This window comes from Antrostomus carolinensis, unplaced genomic scaffold (assembly GCF_000700745.2).
Source record: "Antrostomus carolinensis isolate BGI_N321 unplaced genomic scaffold, ASM70074v2 scaffold50728, whole genome shotgun sequence".
Classification (NCBI taxonomy): Eukaryota; Metazoa; Chordata; class Aves; order Caprimulgiformes; family Caprimulgidae; genus Antrostomus; species Antrostomus carolinensis.
In genome coordinates this window covers 22,635-44,908 of record NW_010331897.1, presented here as the reverse complement: position 1 = coordinate 44,908, position 22,274 = coordinate 22,635, and the positions used below count along the sequence as shown (strand labels likewise).

Below are 22,274 nucleotides of genomic sequence, written 5' to 3'. Positions count from 1 at the left end.
CAGGAAGCAAAATTACAATTCAGCAGAACTTCTTTAAAGCTGTTATCACCATCTGCAAACCAACAACTAATGGCCCCTTTGAAGTGACAGGAGATGCTCACAAAGAAACAACAAATGCTTGAAATTCTGGATGACCGGATTTGCTAAGTCGATAGGTCTGAACTGACTGTTCTTTCCCCTGATATAAATTGACCTCGATGTTGCAAAGCAAAGTCAGCTTTTGAATTGCATTGCACATGCAAAAACAAATAAAAATGCTCCTAGGGTTTATAACATTCTGTCTTAGGGCCAGACCATTCAAGTGATTCTCTAATTTGGACACGCCAAAGAAAACCTGCTGTTTAATTCACAATTGTTCTCACTGCTGTCAGGAAGTGCTGGGGTAAGCCTCGTGTCAGATAAACATCCATGTGTGTCTGCTTCAGAAAGACAGGCCACAGCACAGGTGTAGTAACTAGGGAGAGCCTGAGAAGAGAAGGTGTTTGTAGGACACCCGGAGGTAACTGCTGCTTTCCAAAATACAATTAATAAGGTCAGATCAGCCGCTGGCTTCAGAATCTCGACTCCTTTTCCTGCTCAGCTTTGCAATTTTATTTATAGCAGAACTATTTCCTGACAATGAATATCTGAAATACCATTCATTTATGAGGCAGAAAAAAATCAGGCAGAGGTTTACAGTATTGTAGCCCATAATGCTGAACAATTTAATTCAGCAATTTAAATGGATGTCTGCAGATATGAACAATATTTTCAATATAATAAACAGGATAAGCAGAAAACTCTCGATTAAGTCACTGCCTGTCATACATATAGCTCAGTGTCCAAGAACACAAGACAGGTTTTGCCCTTTCTCTATGCAATTGCACCAATGTCAACCTAAGACCAGAATTCAGCCCTGTATCCTACATCAGTTGCTAAACACAGGCTTTGTACTGTGTGGTGCCCAGTACTCCTCTGCTTTTAGTCTATTAACACATTTCCAGGTTTCCAGAGGCTGCTGATCCCATTGAGCTTTGGCACAAACTGCTTTCCTGACCTAGTGTAGTACTGTTCAGGGACATTACAGAACTGAGTCCCTCGTGTCTCAGCCAGACACAGGTCTACAGTTTCTTTGATAAAAGTCGCAAGACTTGACCTACCTGGAAGATCATTTTTGCTCTACTTTGATAGAGGTAGAGTCTCCTGAATGGAGGAGAGTCTGCCTGGAAAGCAGGTAAGCTTTAAAGACTCTGAGTCAGCTTTGAACTCCAGAAGTGTCATGGGGTACTGTCAAAAAAGAGGGAATGTCCAGATATTCTTTTTTTTGGATAGATAGCCAGCTCAGTACCTTCCCTGCCTCAGACACACCTTCACAAGTTGTTACACTTTAGCAGGTCAACATAAAAGATCTCTGGGGCTAGAACATGGCTAACCGAAGTTGCCAGGCATGAACTGCCTATGGAAACCATTGGGACTGGTACATGTGCTGAAGACAATGCACAGTTAACCCAGAAAAAAGCCTCACTGGGTTTGATCCAAGACAATTAAGCAACACTGTATACAGCTCCATCTGTTGGAAACTAACAGGGAACCTGTTATTTTGTTACTGTAATAAATTCCATCTCTCATCAAGACAGTGAAGAAAAACTACACCAGTACTGCCACAGCCCTGCATTCTAATAGCTTTCTTACATGCAAGATGGCATTCAACAATATTCATGTAAATATACACAGTGAAGCAATTATATACTGATGAGAGATGTGCTCCACTGTCGAAGAGAACTTTAAGTACTTCTGAGAACCGAAGTGTCTGGCATCCAGCCCCACAATGCTTTCCTGCATACACATGGCAAGACACAGACATGCATCAACCATACATCAAGCACAGAGTGTAAAAATACAGTGTTGTTACTTGGTTTTGGTTTGGTTTGTTTTTAATTAAAAAAAAAAAAAAAAAAAGGTATCTGTTTAAGTGTTTGTGGAGTGTATGAAAGCTCTTTCTAAAATTCCCACGCTGGAGTGTCATCCTGATGGCAACAAGCACACAGCAATACAGTAGGTAAAGGGAACAGAGCCGTGACAGAGCACAGGGTAGAAAACTGCAAGGATGTTTCCTGAAAGCTATGCTCACTGATAACACAGCAGTTAAGCCAGTCAGGGAGAAAGAGAGAGTGAGAATGGGTATCTGTGAGTAAAAGGAAGATGTTTTAGGGGCTGGTGTGCACCATATTTTTCCTGTTGCACTAAATGAAATATAAACTAGAATGGCATGAAGATACCCAATCCAAAAAGTTGCCTGCCAGTGCTCTTCTACCATCCCTTTTGTACCACACACGCCAGGCAAGCTAGCTATGAATCTAGTTACTTGATCTTGATACTTGTATTAGCCTACAGGTGAAAACTGCCTGAAGCTTCCAGCAGATGAAAAATCTAAGGCATCTATTTCCCACCTTCGGGATAAAAACACTTCTATCCATTTTATGTTGAATATTAATCACATCTTGCCTCGAATTCCTAAGTGACCAAATTTGTGAAATGTGTGCACTTCTCACAAGTCCTCATTGTCACTTTCAAAGGGGAAACCTCTGCGTTAATACCATGAGGTACTGATGAGCCTCAGGGAGCTTTCCTGAGGCTTAACAATTTGTCCAGAGTGCACAAATATCCCTGCAACACACTTAGTATGAACAGGACATCAGTTGTCCTGTCCACATTTAATGAGATGCAACAAAAACTGTCAGATGCTGACAGTTGTCTGATGCTGATCTGCTCAAGATACAGGTTTGTCCTTTCTAGGAAGCCTCTAAGGAAAAGGATGACAAGGTCAAATGCAGCAGAGCCAAGATTCTACCCCAACATTTGATGCCCTATGACTGTGGATTTCAGTGGAAATGTCTGCTGTTCATAAAACCACTACATTTGCAAAATGAGGACTTGAAGGTGGATGGGAGGGGGACTTCAAACTGAAAAGGGATTTTTTGCAAGAGATTGTCAAACAAAAGCAGGTCATTAAATTCACATAGGGCAAACCTTTGCTAGTGGGCAGAGGGGGAATCTGAACACCATATCTAGGCCAACAAGCAAAACCATGGAGTATTCTTTAGTTCACGTGGAGTGTTCTTAGTCCACAAAAGATTTTGTAGAGTTGCCAATAGATTAGAAGTCATATTAGTCTGTTTTTCATCTGAAATCTGATTGTACTGGGATTCACTCACTGAGATAACTCACTAGCATTTTTACTGTACCCAAAAAAGGGAGGCACAGTTTTGTTGTCATTTTTAATAAAACTGAATGTTCCTTCTCCTGATAAACTTGTTAAACTAAATACATGTATTTGGACAAATATCCCTAAATCCAAGGAAAGCCAAAACTGGACTTTTTTTTTTTTTTTTTCAATTTGCAGCTGAAGAAACAAATACAACTAATGATTCAATGCCCTACTGTAGCATTTCAGCAAACACTTTCCTCTGCCTTAGCTTGAAACTTAAAATCCTAAACCAAATCAAACCTATACACCAAGATGATCTGTTTGGAGCAACTAATCTACATTAAAATGCATCAAAATTACCTGCTTTTTGGATTTGTTTTTCTATCCATTAAAATACCAAATTCAGAAAAGCAACAGCACACCTACAGTTGACTGAGAGGGTAACATTTTTCTTAGCTGTAAAAAAAATTAATACTTAAAAATACACTGCAAATGATCATCACATACTCTGAAGTTCAGTGCAGGCAATATCTGTCAGGTAGACAGAATCATGATAACAGGGTAGATACACATGATTACACATTTTCTGAGGAAAAAGGCCAGTTCTGGACTGGCATCCAAAATAATATTGTACATTCTGTTAGCGAAGAACTAATCCTCTTTTTTAAAATCTAATCTGCAGATGGCTGCAAGTGTACCTGCAGTTGTTCATAAAATAAATTACTGTGCTTATGCTTTATTGGAAATGGATGTGCTCTGAGTCACACAGGATAGATTCCACTGAAAGACAACAGAGGTATTTTTTCAAGTGGTGAAATGTATTCTGAAACTTATATATATAAAAAAAAAAGATAAAGTATCCAGATTTTCTTGCAGATTACATTAAATATACTGGTTCTAAGCAAGCAGGCTAATTCGCACATGGGTATTTCTTAATAACTAATTCTGTAAGGGAGAAGTTGACCTAAAGCTGGTGGCAGCAGGGAAGCATGGTTTCTGGCAGGTGGGAGTCAGCAGAAAGAGCTACTCTGCTAAGTCACTGTGAGGTAAGAAAGAGGTGAATTCACTTCTACCGAACATACAAACACTTGGTAAGCACAGTTGAGTCACCTCACAGCTGCTGTAAGCCAGAACCACCTAAACAGAATGGAGCATGGAGTAGGCAGCATGCTGGAAGCTCTTGTTGTTTACTCTACAGGACATAGCCTATGTAGACCACTTGCTGTAACACTGATTTGAGCCTCCTTCTTCCCTCCTTCTGCTAGGTACTGTACCCAGTGCCAGCTCAAGCTGCTTCTTTTAGGAGGAAAGGTGGTAAGGAGAGACAGGTCTGGCTATGACCTGGTAAACAAGATCAAGTTAATAAAACCTGGAGCTATCTGAGTTGACCAGTGAAAAACATGGGCCGAAAGGAGGATTGAGAAAGGCAGGAGCCAGCCTCTACGAAGATGAAAAAGTTTTAGGACTCTGCTGACAGTGCCACAGTGAAAAATCCTGTAAATCCTCTATTTTAATATAATTTTTAAAAATAAAGTAAGCAAGAAAACAGTGGTTGAGGTTTTCTCAGAAGTATCCAGCTCCTGTCACGAGACAGGATTCTTTCCCCTTACCTGAGAGAACCCCGCTGCTTCTTCTCAGAGCTTCTTACTTCTTCATTAGCTTTGCTTTCAGCCCTATGCCTGGCATTCTGCAAATCTGCCAACAAGAGAAAGTACATTATTCTCACATCACTGTCCTTGCTGATCAGCATAACTAACATGCTACATTGCAAATACATTTTTTCTTGTTGGTAGATCAAGATGTAACATACCATTTTGTGTAACCTTCTCAAAAGTGCTTTTCTCCACAAGACAAATTTTAGGCAGACATAACCTTGACTGCAGGACATTAGGCAGGGTTAGACTGCAAGGCAGGCTAAATGAAGCCACGTTCACACCAATACACTTGTCGCTCAGGAGGGCTCAGTAGTTTTGAGCTTGATGTTGCACTAATGCATCATATTGCTTCCCAGCAGTGCAAATGGGCTCATGTCTGCACTTGACTGAGTGGATCTATGTATTAAAACTGAGGTAACAAGGCTCTTCTTTTGGACAAGGTGCCCACATTTTCTACTGAAGTATTACTTTAAATATTTTGAAGTGTTTAACTTAGTACTACTTTATCTACTGAAGTAATTAATGCTGATACAGCTATTATTAGAGTGAATATAGGTGAATAAGCCATCTGAGCATAAGCTATTTTACAATGGCAGACTCTGTCATTACAGAAAAATGTTCCATTTTTATGCATAGATTCATAAAGGTTACTTATGCTAAACTGTTTATTCTTATCCAGCAGCAGTGATAGCTATGCACTTGCAAAAAACGTTTTATACAACTACATCTGTTTCCACACAAACTGAGCACTGTAATACCAGTAGAGTTCAAGTGGTACCAGTTGAAAAGGCCTAAATCTGCCTTGCAGTACACAAAGACAATTACACAACATACGGGTTATTGCTGCTGCCAAGAGGAAACGAACAATCAGAAGAAAGAACCTTAATTTGCTTAAAAGACACTGAAAGGAGAGTAGACAATTTTGAACCTGAGATCTTAAAACAGGTCCATGGGGTTTAAAATACCCACATAATTATATGCCTTTACGTATATATTTATTTGTATTAACAAAATAATGAAGATGGATTTTTAAGGGATTCTTGAAGCTTTAAATATTTTTTCCAATAGCTGATTGCACATCCTTACCAGTATGATTTAACAAGATACTCTTTTTCTTCTGGCTGCCATCTGGTGCCACAGTAAGTTTCACTCGAAGGGTTTTGCTGGAACTAGGAGAATGGTTTACTGATGCATCAACTACCTCATAGATGGTATGAAGCAAGCTGGTAATATCCTACAGTTGGGTTGAAACAGAAAAAGACACACTAGTGTGAAAATGGAATGAAACCTACAGCTTTGATACTTGTAACTATTTTGGACTTGACTATTAAATGCTGAATAGCCTCAGAAGTCACTGAATTTGAAAAAGCTGAACTTGCACAGAACCTTCCAAGAAAGGATCCATTTCTCTCGTCTGTTAACCTCCATTTTTTCTAATACAGACTGTCATATAGCTCACAGACACAGAAGAGAATAATCCATATTCTTCTTCATCAGATGGTGTTAGATTTATCAACCAAAATCATAAATAATAATAATATAGATCAAAACAATAATAAAAGGACAAGGCATTCAGGTTTCCCAAACTGTGAATCAACAAAGTTGTGTTCTGCCTTTTCTTTTCTTTGCTTTCAACAGAACCCAGGGATAACTGTTCATACATCACTAAAAATTGAGTTCACATGACCAAAACAAATACAGCAATTGAAGAAAATCTTGGAAACTATAGTCTTGCTACTTCTTAGGTTATTTTTCCTTAGGACAGTTAAATGGTTGGTTATATAGAAGAAAACTAGTAAGAGAAGTGGCAGAACTGTAAATCTCAGGTTTGTAAATAAATGACGTCTGAGGTCTATTACAGAATATTGTTCACACTTCTCTTTGAAGGGAATGGGACATGAACAAATGCTTACATGTCTGGCTATATCAGAAAAAAACACTAGCCAATTTTAATAAGCCAGCTGTTTCAAACAGGAGAAACACTGTTTAGTAGTTGGTGATGCTCAAAGGTCTCTCAGGTTGATCTAATCGAGCCAGGCTCAAATAGGTACTACCTGAAATTGCCAGGATGAAAAGGAGATCTCTCAGCTCTCTGCTTTTCCCCAAAAAGATTTCACCAAAATTGATCTTGAGCACCAACCTAACACCAAAGCATACTGATCATTGCAGGCTATAAAGAACCTATTCAATGTACATCTGAGAATTTATCCATGCTGCTCTTCCTATTCCTTGATCTATCCTAGTACCTAAGCTCTTTGCAGATGCCTATGAGCGCGAAGGAAACATCTAAATCGTCCTTTTTTAAGTATAAGTGGTTCTGGGGATTAAGAGTCAGGTCTCTAAAAATTCAAACCTCTACAATTTTTCCTTTGACCAGGGGTCATGCCCGTAGCAATGGCAGCTCCAAGTTTAGTATGCCCTAATGGGTCCCAGCACTTTAGCAGTCAATATACTGCACAGTCCTCATTATCTAACCACCTTTAAAGGTGACACAGAAATACTAACTTCTACCCACACAGAATTTAGGGAAATACTGACCTTATGGCCAGGACAAATTATTTTGCAGTAGGTAATTTTCCAGCTCAATAGGTAGAATGAGTAACTAAATCCTAGAGGGCCAAGACTTTGTCTTAACATGTACCCTCTCTAACTTTTCTGTGCCCAGTGGAATTTCTCCAGACTTGTGAGTTCAAGACAATATATTCAGAAAAAGAGAGCAGAATTTGCAGTCTCTTTTTTGTTTCCCCACTGACATATTTTTTCTACTATTGCTGCAAAAGTGTCTATATATGGGCTGCTACTAGGATGTCAGTAGCTGCTTTCCATCCTTTTGACAAGAACCACTGTCTAAAGCTTGAATGAGGGAAAGACTGCTCAGTGACAATCTGGTGGACACCTCACAGCTCTTTAACACATTTCACTTCTCACACTTCTACCCTAATTTGAAACCTAGCCAGACCTCTAAATACACACAGCCGTATCTGACAGCCAGCAAGAAAAGCTGGAATTTTATTTCATCTATGAGAAAAACCCAACATAACAAGAACATAAACAGACAAACAAAACATATCTGTTGTTTTAAACGCCCTCCTTAAATTATGTCCTAGGAGCTTTGTGCTATAATCTTACACCTCGATAAGCCAAACCTTCCCCTTCAGCAGAATACTTCACCACCACATTTATTCTTAACAGGGCTCCATACACTCAGCACTTTGGTGAATGGAGCCTTTCCCATACATTCCTTAACATGTGGTCGTTAGCAAACATGGCAACTTTCCACACAAGGCTACTATCAAGAGGTTATTATCAAGTCTTTCATTCACAATAATCTATCCTCCTTCCTTTTTTTCAGCTATGCCAGATGTTTGCACAAGCTGATCTATTTTAACTAAGTCTATTTTAACTTCAATAGGCAAAGACAAAAAGTCTTCACTCCCACTGTCCTTTTACATTATTTTCTTTTCTGGTGATGAGGTCTAAGTTGCTAACTGGTGTACAATCTGCCTCTTGTGTTCTGTAAGGGTCCTTCTCAACAAGCCGCTTGACTCAGCAGTTTAAAATGTACTCCCAAATGCTGTTAAGGATGGCCAGATGCAGCATTTGTGTGACACATACTTGGCAAGTCAGAAATATGTACACGCGCATATCACTTCAGGACAATTTACATCTCTCAGTCAAACAGCCCCGAACAAGCCCAAATTAATGTCCAGGCTCCAAGCAGTTTAGGAGGCTGCAGAGAGGTCCCAGGACACCTTGTGGCCTTACGCTCTGCTGCCTGTGCATTTCATTACATGTTTCATATCCAGCTTCCTCCACCACAATCTGAACTGCTTTGCATTCTGGCACTAAATGAACGTGGTCGTCAGACTGGATATGTACCAAGATCGAGGTTAGGGATATCCATAAGTAACCGCTTAATGCTTATGCTGATCTTCTAAATACTGACAACAACATCTTTATTATAGGATTCATTTCCTTGTGGTCCTAAATTTGGGGTTGGAAAGTCTAGCAAAGTGACAGTTCCGGTTTGGTCAAACAAGTCTGCTTGGGTCATTTACTACTCTGTCATCTACCAAGGTTCTGGCTGAGTAGGTCCCAGCTACAAGGCAGCCTGAACCTCCTGTTGCTTTTCAGTTATTGCTTCACAATTAGAACATAAAAATTCCTGAGGCACTGATCTGGTAGGAATGGTCTTTGTCTGCAAGTTGTGCATGGTGACTAAAACTACCATCTCACAAGCCCTTTTTTGGCAGCTAATATGGTAATGGCTTCTTGTCAAATTAGTAGCACTAGATCATTAAAACATATGTTACAAAATTTGTATTTTATAGTTATATATTTACCCCCCAAAGAATTTTCATCTTCTAGTAGCCTGTCAGGAGACTAAGGCAATTTATGTTCCCCTGAAAGCTGCCCCGATGAACATCACCTGCATTTCAGTTCCTTAAAGAACTGCCTAAAAGCACTGACACAGCTTTACCTTGTAGACACCAGCTTGTGCATTTCACTGTCCTCAAGAAATTTAGCATTAAAGATCAAAAATAAAAGCTAGTTAAATTTTCCTCTCTTCTGGTACACCAACCATCATGTCTCAGAGACCATCTACTACTTTAACTTTTCTGCACAATGGATTGTGATTTTTACTACTCACATTATTTTGCAACTGCTTTACTTAAGACTGCTCAGCACTTCCTGCATGACAAGTTTCAACCTGCATTTATCAAACATCCTCCTTTTTTACACTAAAAGTAAACAAGAACAGATTTTTCAGTGTTTCCCATTTTTCCAAAAATATCATTTGCTTGTTATTTTTACTGGTACTTTTAAACCATTTTAGTTAAAAATCATTGTGGATTTTAAAATTAGTATATGAAATGTGTAAAGAGAAGAATTTTAAAAAAAAAAAGATTCCTTTATAGCAAACAGATTATATTTAGTGGGGAAGTAGGCTGCATGAATCTAACTAAGTTCTGAAGGGCTTCTAGTGTGCAGAATTTCTGCTGGGATAGCTAGTTTTATCAAGTAAGAAAAATAAAATGATTATACTTTTCCTCAAAGAGGAAAACAAATGCTTGCTGAGTAGTATCCAAACAGCCAGCACATGCCCTATCCAGATTCATTTGTGGCTTGCTTATTGAACACTCCAGTTGTTTTTTCCAGGGCTGAAGGATTTAACAGTGTTAATCTGTATGTTTTTCACATCCAATTTTATCAAGCAGCTAATACAACAAAGTACATAAAACAAGAAACTTCAATAGATTGCCAGAAATACTTGCATTAGAAATACTAAAAAGCAAACAGTTAAGGCCACTTAACTGTTTGTTATATTGCACTCACACATGTACCCTCAGAATACTTTTCAGATCTCCAGCAGGAGTTTAGTCCTGTTTTTCCAGTATTAGCATAGCTTAGCATCATAGGGCTAGTTAGCAAACGAGACATTTTGTAAAGGAAACTAAAAGGCTTTTCCAGTGGAATTAATTTAACAAAAAGAGACCTACCCCTCAAAAAACAAACAACAACAACAAAACCAAAACCCACCATCCCAAAACACTCCACTGAGTTGAATAACACTGAGTGAAAACATTCAGTTTGATTCTTTGCAACTTCTCTGGGAGACGTGTATTTGGCTCCCCTCAAAACCAAAAGAGAAAGTCATATTTTCTCTTAATACTTCTCTCTGGCCCAAAACCACCCAATCCAATGGCTGAAATGATGGCCCCTCTGATACAGACAGGCACTACTCCTCTATCTGCTGGTTTCATTGCTCCTTTGCTCCTTCTATATCATGAGTTAATACAATGTTGACAAACACAGTGAAACCCATCAAATTTCAAGATAAGGGTCAGACTGATGAACAGTAGCCCCAGAAAAGTCAGTATCCTTCCCGAAGTCAAAGATTTGGTGCTGAGTTCAGAATGCACACATACCTCAAACCTTTTCACTCATTACAGAGAATATGAGCAAAAATAACTAAAAAGGGAAAGAAAGAAAAGGAAGGAAACATAAGAGGAAAAATGGGTATTTAATGTAAGATACAAAGAACATTTTTATTATTAAAAATGCATGAAGAGAAACATCAATATCAGTTCATTACATTTCCTTCAGAAAAATAAAAGTACAAATGTCTCATTTGTACTTTGTTTGTAGTCTGATTTTTACATACGGCAGGATGTTTTTATTGCAACATCAGCTTTGTTTGATCATATACATTTTTGGATCATTTTTATTTGGAACCTGAAAGGAGCTTCACTTGCTATCTACTCAACAGCTAGTCTAGAAGAAATTCCCTTTTTTTAGTCCTGACAAGCAACTTTCTTGTGTGCTTATTCCTGTGCAACCACTCATCAAAAATACTCAATTTCCCAAGAAAGAACTGATTGGGGGGAAAAAAAAAAAAGGCTCATATTTATGAAGTATAATTACATTCAGAGAGCTCAATATAAAACCTCATGGATCAAAACACATTAGTTCAATTATCCAAGTTTCAAGTCTGATTACAAATATCCACATGAAGATAATTGCAGTGCAGCTGTCAGTTTTAAAAAGGCCTGCAGTACATAATGATTTGTCCTCTTACGGCTTATGGAATGAAGGGAAACATTATTAGCCAAGTTTTGTAAAATACATATTAGAGCAGGAAAAGTTATCGCCCACTACACCAAAAGGACTGAAAAATGCTTGTCTTCTATGACAGAAAAAGCAGTAGTTTAATAACATACAGTAATTCTAATTTTATAATTTGCCATCCTAATAATTATGCTTTCATAATGGGTGTATCTCTTCAAGAAGCATGACTAGATCTGAATTTCTAGTTATAAGCACCATGGAATAAGTCATACAGATGCTAGGAGGAAATCAAAGCAATATTATGTTCTGAAGATGATGTTAAGATCCAGAAGAAATTTCACTAAGATGGAATTTGAATGCTCTTGTGGTGATCTGTCATTGTGTAAACCCCAAGGGAAATTTTATCTAGTAACTAAATCCATAGCTTATTTACAATTTTCAAACATTTTAATGAAAAAAACATTTAGTTCACTTGTAAAATTGCACCCCACCTACATGTGTCTTACAAATGTAATTTAACACTGTGTATTCCTTTGGAAACTCTTGGGACATGAAGTCCAATGTTTTTAAGACAATGACTCTGAATCAAATTAAATGGATGTGGGTGCACAAGTCACTTCCTTTTCCAGTGTCTCACTTTTCCGACATGAAAAAGAGGAATGAAAAGGCTGATTTCTGTTTGTAAAGCACCTCAAGGTCTACAGATAGAAATCAGACTTTAAACATTTAATATCTCTCCTAAATCCAGCTATAAATGCAGGAGACATTAAAGTGAAATTTTCAAAGAAAGAGAAAAGGTCCACACTAAGCTATTCCCACCAGAACACTGGACCTTTGTTTAGAAAAGCTGACTGGTTGTGAAAGCATTTTCATCAGCTCACTAAATGGCACTCATCAACCCTCTTCCTCACACTGTCTGTTTTGCCCCTGATCTAGCAATGTACTTCACACACTTTTAACTCAAAGCATGTGTGCCCTGTTCATTTTAACTGAAACTATTCACACATTTAACGTTTGCCGTTGTTAAGTCTTTTGCTGGATCAGGAGCAGAGCTCCTTAACAAACAACAGTATCAAGGCCACTATGTTGACTGCCAGTGTCTCAGAGGCCAATAGAACCAGAAATTCCATGTCACTTGAAAAGACTGAAATTTCTCTTTTGCGGCCAAGATTATCTATGAGTTGCTATCATTAGTCATTCTTGCACAAACAACTCTTAAATTGCATCTGGATTCAACAGAAGACACCCAACAAGATGAATTATACCAATGGCACTGGAACAGCTTGCAAAATAAGCGTGTAATGTAACTGGGAAACTCGGCAATGGCACACGCTATTTGTTTCTATCTTTGGTCACATGCAAAGAGCTGAAAATTATCAACCTATTTGGTTCCTTGGTTAAAACATTTTTTTTGGCATAGGTTCAAGCCTGAATATAGCAACCTCCAGACCTCAGAGTAGTATAATTTTCAATCCCTGCACAGATTTGGTTTCAGTTAAGCTGCAGTCTGCTCTTGTAGCAGGGAGAGGTAGAATTTGGCTGCAACATATTCTCTAAGTACAGTCAAATAAAGCTCTTTGGTGTACCACATAATCACAAATAATTATTGTATACATACTTAAAAGCATATTCTTGTTATGTTCAGCACATGGAACTCCCACTGACATTAATGGGAATTCCATGCCTGAATGTAAAGGACACCCATGTGTGTGGGTTTGGGTTTTGTGTGTTTTTCCGCTATTCTTTGAGAGTCACGATAATCCTGTAATGAAGACTTAGCCTTGGGTCTCAAAAGATCTGGGTTCAATCTGCCACGAGGTTCTGTCTTGTGAGACTTCAGACAAGCTATTTCATTTTTCTGGTCTCTGTTCCCCATACGTTAACAAACACAACACTACTTCTCCACCCCACCCCTCCTCCTCCTGGCCCTCTCTATATATCTCGTCTTCCCATTTGAAACTCTGGACTTGGCCTGTAATGTTTTATCTGCTTATTCTCTTGCACAAGGGGCACGGATTTCATTTGACTAGTCAAAGTACTGTCGGAGTAAAGACAACAAAAAAGGCCTAGTAATGATGTTCATATACATGTTAAAAACCCTGAACAACCACTACATTTGGCAATTTGTTCATAAATATCACAAGAGATTTCCTTCAGTCTTCTAGGAAAAATTTCTGCCCTCGTTTGGTGTCTAAGGCCACTACACTTTCAGTATTTGCCCTATTTCTTCCAATCAGTTCTTAGTAATTTTCACAGACACCAGCATAAGGGCCAAGAGAGACAAAAACTGACAATTTTCAACTAATTATCTGAAGGCATGGGAGCCAGTAAACACACCTCACTAAAAAAAAAAAAAAAAAATCAATGACAGGACATTGCAGTAAATTTCAGCAAAAGACATTCTTCTAGAAGAAGTATCATTCAATTTGGATAGAAATAATTCTGAAAAGGGACTGTATTCTAGTCTATACATCCTCTTATTTGGCTTCTTATTTGCACAGGAAATACAACTTGAAGACATCCTGATAATAAAAAACACACACAGGTATGCTTTGACAGCCATTCACTACAGTCCCCCAGTAAGTATCATCAATGTTATTTATACACAGAGGGAGAAGGCAGAGATCAGCCTAATATTCATGAAAACAACAGAACAGTATAGTTAGTCCAACTGGAAAGAATGTCAGATAGCAACCTTGCTATTTGGTTAGCTTAACTCTGAAAAGCAGGAGAGGTGCCAGAACAATATACATTTGCAGGGGTTTATTTTGACAATATGTTTAGCTGTTCAGTTGTTTTAGATATTTTTCCTCCTCAAATGCCAGTATTATTTTTAAAAGGCTAATTCCAGATATTAAACAACAACCATCTTAAAAAGTGGTACAGTACATCTGAAAACAGTAAACTACTGGTGGGATTGTTTCTAGGAGGGAAGGGTCCATAGAAACTGCTGTTTAAATTGGCAGGACACCTCTATTTCATAGAAGAAAAAATGTTCCTGTTATAAAACACTTCTCTTGTTAGCAAATGCTGCACACAAAGGGGCAGCTGTACTTCGCTTACCTCGCGTGTGACTCTTCCGTTGTTATCAAAGTCATACAGAGTGAAGGTCCATTCTTGCCTGTTATCTTCCTCTACAGACACATCACATTGCAATTCCTAAGAAACATGCAAAGAGCAGCTGATTACCTAAAGCAAAAGGCCTGTTTGCAGAGGAGACTCTCCACAGAAGGAGGCTGCTTGCTTGCTTCCTTCCTTCCTCCCTCCCTCATGGGAGGAAGCTTTCAGGACATGTCCCAGGGAGGCCTCTGTCCACCACAATGAAGGAGTCTCTTCACAATCACATGATCATCCTAACCTGGACCAGACTTCAGGGGATCTGCAAGATGCTTTCTGCTTCATTGTAGAAAACACAAAAAGGTACAAAAAACCTACTCCCTGAAGCTCTTGAAATATACTAAGATTTCCCACTAAAAAGTGAGAAAGAAAACTCTGCTTAACTCAGGAAGAGAAAGACAACAGAACCAGACTCACAGAGCGAGGCGGTACACCACAGTGCCAGGAGCAGTCATTAACACAAAGTGGACATAGGCACAAATCCCCACCAGTGAAACCTGTTCTTGACACAGACATTTGATACCCAAAGGTTGTCAGTTGGTGCAGTACAGCATCATGCCTCTGAAGCTCCTGAAATGGAGCCTGCCTTGGAACTGGCAGGTAAGAACAACCTGGGAGCAGTGCCTGGTCCTTACTTTAACTGTGCTTCTGTTAGTGAGTGTGAGATCTGTGGAAAGCCTGAAAGAATCAATTTGTTAAAGGGAAAAAAAAAAAAAAATCTCCAAACCAAAACTAAGACTTCAGTCAAGAACAAAGGATGCACTTTGACTGACTCCAGTCACCTGGGTGCAAATCATTTCCTTTCTCTCAAGACCTGTGCAATCAGAATTATCCAGAGCCACAACAAGGCAAAACAGAAAAGTTACAGTGCAATTAAAATGAAAGCCACTGTATGCAAGTAAAATAAACAGCTCCAAATAGCTTCAGCATGATAGAGCTCAAAATACCTGGTTGATCTTCTGACTTGAAACCAATTCCCTACAGCAGTTACCGGTACCCCCTGTCCCCTGCTGAGTTCAAAGGCACTCTTCTCTCCGTTGTAACAAGCCCTGCTGAAAGCTGCCAAGTGCCCCACACTCTACTGTGGAAACACAGTTTCATATTGCATAAACATTCCCCGGCACCTTTAAAAGCCAAATCACATCCACCGCAGATTTAGACCTCTTCTCAACGCTTGCATTTCTGATTCTGTTATACCTCTGAAACATTTACCAACCTCTTAGCTCCTAGCTCCTGGAAAACTTTCATTTGTAGAACAAGGGGAAAAAATATCAATACTCAGCTTCTTGCCATATATTAATACTTCCCTGTCCCACATTCCCTAACATAACATCTTTATGTGAGGATGTGCTCTGCTTAGTTAAGAGCCATGGCAACCTTCCCGGCATTAGTCATGGTGCCTAGTACCAAGCACTAACCTTTATGGCATGCCAAGAACTACGTGGGAACAAACACAGACTTTGCCGGTACACTGGAGTTCCAGCTACTCTGGCACCAACCATGTTGACAGGTGTCCTCCAACGTTCAAATATCAAGGCACTGTTAATTGCAATTTATCATCTCTTTCCTGTCTGCAAATGTCTGCTGCTCAAGGTAGAATACACAATGTGCCTAGAGAAAGAGTTATCGCTGTGCAGAAAAAAAAAGGCAGGAAAAGTCACCTCCCCCCAAAAGGCACATAAGCACCTAGCAACACCTGAACTGCCTATGGGAAAGCTACTTCCTTTTAATCAGCCTTAAAACAGTAAAAAATAAATCATACCAGACTACTAAATCTGCTCTAGAGAAGGAAATGAACACTCGAGCCATGCTGCAAGGTGGCTGCGTGGTCCTTTAAATAACAACTGAGGAACGCAAAGCTCATTACTGTGACAGGCTGACAGCACTGAAAGGCAGATGATTGCCATGTCTGCTGGAGTGAAGAGAGATGAAACTTTGTGCTGTTTCTTGCTGGTACCAGAGTATCTTCCTCCTCATCAAGACAGACAACCCTCTAGCTGGATGACAGAATGTTTCAATACTCACATTTATTAAAGCACTCCCTATAAAACAACACCTGCCAACTACACACAATATCTAGCAGTTTTATGATGTTTGTAAGTCTACAAGGAAAGAGACCATCAGATTCATTGCCCTCCAGGATCCTTTTCCTCCTGCCATGTGATAAAACAGATTTCCCATGTAGCACGTCAGAGTTATTTCACTTTGGAGGCCCAGGCACAGAAGACCAACACTTAAGGAAGCTTTCACAAACATCTTTTACACCAGGCAGACTTAAGTAAGTGCAATAGTCCATGAAAGTCAATCTAAAGATTTGGTAACTTGGTAGCTGGCCTAATAAATTACTAACAAAAGGATAATAGATAAAGGGTTAAACCGAATGTCTCTTCTTACTACACATTTCAGATCCTACAGAGGAATTATTATCATTTGACCCCTCCAAACACAGCAATAAATCTCACTAATCACATCATAAGGAGCAGCAATAGTAATAAGACACTGACTTGTGCTAATTCTGCTTCCTCCTGTACCCATTACAATCGTTGAGAGCTATACACATGCAAGAGAGGACACTATTTGGTCCACAGGTTATTTTTCTACCGTAATTATGTCAGTACAGTGAAACTTTAAAATATAGAGCACCTACTTCAAACTTCAGTTGTTTCTTGGAACCTGTGCGTGTGTCACTTTCTTTTTCTGCTTTCTTTTCATCTCCACTGCAAACTCCATCTGTCTTCTCTGGAGGCAAAGCCACTGCGAAAATACATTAAAAAAAAACGCTTATAAGGAAATGTCAAAGCAGTTTTATATTTGCAAATCTGTCTTTATATTTAGGGTGAAATTGATTTCAGCAAACTTGTATGAGAGGATCATTATACTTGATTTGCTTTTTTGTTGACTACAGATCTGGGATAATTTCAGCAGACAATCTACCAACAACTTTCGGTACACATTCTCTCCTACAGACATCACTAGAGTCACGGGATGTTCAAACACAGTATTATGAGAATATAAATCAGCAGAGCTGTTACTGTAAATAAGTTGAATAATGTGCAAAATACTGAAAGTTTGTGACATATTGCAAAAACACATTGCATTCACCAGTCGTGAATGAAGTAATGAAGTTGAAATGAAGTCCTCATTCTGTTCCAATTCCTCCTCTTCAAATACACACAAACCTTATTACCTTCCATAAAGGTAACACTACCTGCCAAAAAGGTTAAGCTGCATTTTTTCAAGTACGTATAAAAAAGTATATTTCACCTAAATTTCAATTTAAAACACTATGTGCTTGCATAACTCAACAGCACTCATAAAGAGCATCAGTATTAACATCTATTGGACATATATATCACAACATATCATAACATATATCAAATACGTAACAAAAAGGTATACACTTTTATGTGGATTAAAAGACAAATGCCCAGGAACTAAATAGGTGTGCAGAGGCACTGAGCCTTGCACATGATGAAACCCTGTATCTGAAGAAAATTAATTCTATATTCATTAGTGTTATGAAAATATACACAGATGTTTTAAGCCTACCCTCAAACTTTTTAGATATGACTTTTTTATACATCCACATACTTCTGTCAACAAAGTTATGCCCATACTTCATTAGGCATAGCAGTAACCCTGCCTACTCCCCAAAAAACAGAAGATATTGCAAAAACATGGGTCTTAAAGTCAGCATTTTTCCTCTTGCACTGCAGCATTTGCATTTACCCAAAGCCTTTATCCTAATGCTATGTAGGAACCATTTCTTGGGGATGTCTTTGTAAGATCTCATGTTAAGTGCCAGTTCAGTAAAGTCAGATTCCTTACAAAAAAGGAGACATGACACCCTCCACTTCAGGATGACCCATTTCAAACTGGGTTTATTCTGTTTAGTCCAGTCTTCTTGTTTCCTTCTAAAATCAACAAGAAATGTAAAGGTAACATGGGCCTCCATAACAAGGACAGTTATATTGACAGTGGTTCTTCATGACTATTAAATATATCCCTGATTTTCAGTGGCTCGAGTGTACCAGTGATCAATTTCTCACATGAACAGTTCTAACTAAGCTGATAGAAACATTCATATGAAGGGCTTTTGCAACCCCTCACAAGCTCACCCTAGGGAATGTGAAATAAATGAAAGCTAGGCTGGTATGACCCCTTGCTTCACTGGAACAGTGGACAACTAATTGGGAAAAAAAAACAAAACCAAAACCAAACCACCAAAAAAACCAACCCCACCCCTGTTATCATACATACTTTTAAATGCATAATGATACATAATGGCCAAAAGACTTCTACAGTAACCTTTTATCTGATAAGGGGCGGCATCCCAAATGACACTGGCATGACAAACATTAGGCTGAGAGTATTGAGGAGCAGATCTTGCACAAGATGACTATTCCCTGTCCCAAAGCTCTTTGTTGGGTTTTTCTGTCAAAACAAAGTGTCTTACGGAGCATTCTCTGCCTTCCACCACCGCACTCTTGCGCTGTTCTGAAAGCTGCTGGTATGAGGAAAGAGCATCAGAGTTCCCCACTCCACAGCATGCTTCAGAGAGGAATGGCACAGAGCTACCTTCTGGTTTCAGGAATAGCCCTTCCACTGGCACGTTTAACAACCTTTCTGGATGTACAGTTTGTGTGTTCAGATAGGAAGCTTTCACTTTAATGTATAATTTATGTAACAGAAGAAAAAATGTGCTCTGACAAATTAGTCTTCTCAAAAAACAAGAGTTCAACTATTGGGGAAGGAGGGGATACATCTTGCAGTACACTCCTTGAGAGAGTTTAAATACTGTATGCCAGAAATTATCCTCTTTGAGCTTCGCTGACCTTTGATCTGAAGAACTCATCGGCCTTGCTGCTCCAGGGAATTATCCTTTGAAATCAGTTACTCATTTTAGAGCTCAGATGAAATGAGGAAATCTGGTGATCTCATCCTGATGTCAAGTTTCATTCAGCAAAGAAAAATGAAATCTAAATGAGGAAACTTTAAAGGGGAATATAGAGGTATTAAAATAATATTTATGAGTGATCAAATAACGTGTCTGCGCATATATCCTCGTGTGCCTTATCCAAACCCAATGAACACTTAAAAATACATCCTGGAGTAGGACTGCTTTGTCTGAGAAGAGAAGGATAAGTGTTTGGTATCTCGTTTCTATACTTAGTTCTGACTATTGATATGCGCTCAGTTTCACGAAGGATACAAACACATGCTGAACCTACTTATAAATAAAATGAGAATGTCTGCTTGGGACAGTTAAAACTGGCAGCCTGTAAACAGAGATCCACCAGTGAGCCGCATGCCAAGGCTCAGATATATTCACAATGTGAACTTCCTTTCAGCTCTGCCAATGATATTAAACTAGACCAGACAAGATTGCTATCTCAAAGGAGCGTGGAGAATTAATAGACTTGTGTTTCCAAAGTCAAGGCCATCAGAAATAGGTCCACATACAATATATCATCTGTGCAAATATACTCACTTACCTCCCCACTCAGATAACAAGTCCTGACAAAGAGAACTCTCTGTATAGACGAATATACAGAGAAACCTACCCTTGTTGTGGGAATCCACAATTGAAGAAAAAAAAATGTATATTTATTGCTTCTCATGGGAATAACCACATGCTCTCAAAAACAATGTTCCCTAACAGAATGTTTCATGAATTGAAACACTGCATATGTTTTCTTTATGATGTTCTCTTTTCTTGTTCATTATTAATGGTCTTGTATTCACTTCTATAACCTTAAGACACTATAAAAATGCGTCTGGACAATATTTGAAATTGGAAAGACAATAAAGGAAAAATATTAACTTGGAAAAATTGTGAAATACCATTCTTTCATGAAAAACAAACTGACTGGCTTAAGTGTACTAGCAGATGTTTCTCTCTAAGACTGTTAATTACTACCACCCAATTGCTCGTAATAGAGGTGGGGGAGGAAGAGGGGGAGAGAAGGAACACAAGTTTAAAGGTATTAAGACTCATCCCTGAAGAATTAAGTCTTTTTTTTCAGGGGTCTATTCATTCCTAAGAAAAGAAGGGGGTAATAATTCCAACTGCTCCTTAGAAATCACCAAAAAATCCCAGAAATGAGGTAAAACTGATTGCTATGCTGCATGTTCTGGATGAGCATAGAATACTAAGCTTCAGACAGCCAAACCATTCTTCACTAACCTCCATCCCGCATCTGAGAATAAGAAGAAAAAAGCAGAGTCAAAATAGAGCTATAGTGAGATGGAAAAGCGACTGTTTAAACTTTCACCCTCACTCAGGTGGCCTGTCATTTCAGATTTCTCAAAGCCTCATTCAAGGAAAGCACCATGCTCTTTAACAAATGATCTTCCTTCTCAAAGTAAGGACAGTTTCACTCTTGTTTTTCAACTGTACTGAGCATTTTAATCAGATGGATTAAGAGGGTCTTGTGGCCAGAAACAAAAAAGGATGCAGCTCCGATGAAAGTTCAGGTCTAAGTTACAGCTACCAATTCCAAATTTGCACAGCAGTTGGGAGCACTCAGGCTTAAGATGAACTAATTCAGAGCCTCTTCGGGATGACAGCCATTCCAAAAGGTATGTGATGGATCACAGGGCCCTAAGTCAGAAAGCAGAACTATGGGAGAAGCTATGAAATTCCACAGTGATAAATTATGACTGGACATTACTAGTGACTATTATCTTAACGTCAGGGTCATTACTGTGTAATTTCTGAGAGAAAGCAGCGTAAAGGTAAAACTGGAGAACTGACAAAAATGCCACCTATGAAAGTCAGCATCCAGCATACATAAAATGAAACCCTTTGAAGTGAAATATTATTAGTCTTCCCCTCAAGTTGGACAGGCTGGATTCCACAGCAATTCTTTAAAACTACTACCGGAAACAAAGGGACAGAATTATCTATATGTGGGGGGAAAAACAACAAACCTCATACTACAACCTGAGACTTGTGGGGAGCAGGAGAAAAGGAAAATTAAAAAATGCATCGACATATCAAAACAAGGAGATGAAGTCATAAGCACTTCTGTAACAGCTCAAACTAAACTTCAGTAGCAATATTTGACTGGTGGAATTGAGTGTCAAAGAGCTGGTCCAACCAACTCAGTAGTAAAATTCCTATTGACATCAATAGGGTAACGGTTTCACTTCCAATTTACAGATCTAGCAGATGCACCACAACTTAAAGTCAGAGACTATCAGGACCAAAGAAACAGAAAGACAATTAATTGTGTTGTTTTTCCTGAAGTCTCTGATGTCTAAATTATCTGATTCTGTCGACATTTTTTTCATTGCAAATCAGGTTTGACAAACATAACTGACATTCTTCGCTGACTGCACGACAACAACCAGAGCAATAATAACTACGTTAGAAAGTCCAAATTGAGAAGTCGCTTAATTAACAATTACATTCACATTCAGATTTCCCTTTTAAGTTCTCCTGGAGGCCATGGATTAAGAAATATAGCTCCCATTAAGCACACATTTTGCTTTTATTCCACAGAGTTGATTGAAACACATCCCCAACACAGATAACTGCTTGAGCAAAGGTCCTCTTCTCCAGCGGCAAATGAACGCAGGCAGAATAGGACCAGGAAGGGAGTAACATTCCTGTTCCACAGCCACCAGAATAAGCGCATAGAAAAACAGGCTTGTCCTGGGTCAGTGCCAAAAGCGTGTATTCAACTTTCTCTGGCTGAAAGCTGAAGCTGATGAATTAGACACACCCTTCAAAACAACAA

The 22,274-nt window shown here is 38.9% G+C and overlaps 1 protein-coding gene across 1 annotated transcript in view; it reads right to left on the bottom strand.

Moving 5' to 3' along the window:
* The window catches only part of NKD1 (NKD inhibitor of Wnt signaling pathway 1), a gene marked incomplete at its 5' end in the record, with an annotated part of 36,671 nt that overhangs the window by 1,480 nt on the left and 12,917 nt on the right, over positions 1-22,274 (bottom strand). Inside the window, 5 exons of the mRNA XM_010173319.1 lie at positions 606-626; positions 4,798-4,882; positions 5,929-6,076; positions 14,476-14,571; positions 17,177-17,283. Coding sequence (XP_010171621.1) covers positions 606-626; positions 4,798-4,882; positions 5,929-6,076; positions 14,476-14,571; positions 17,177-17,283 — 457 coding nt within the window. The remainder of the gene's footprint in view (positions 1-605; positions 627-4,797; positions 4,883-5,928; positions 6,077-14,475; positions 14,572-17,176; positions 17,284-22,274) is intronic.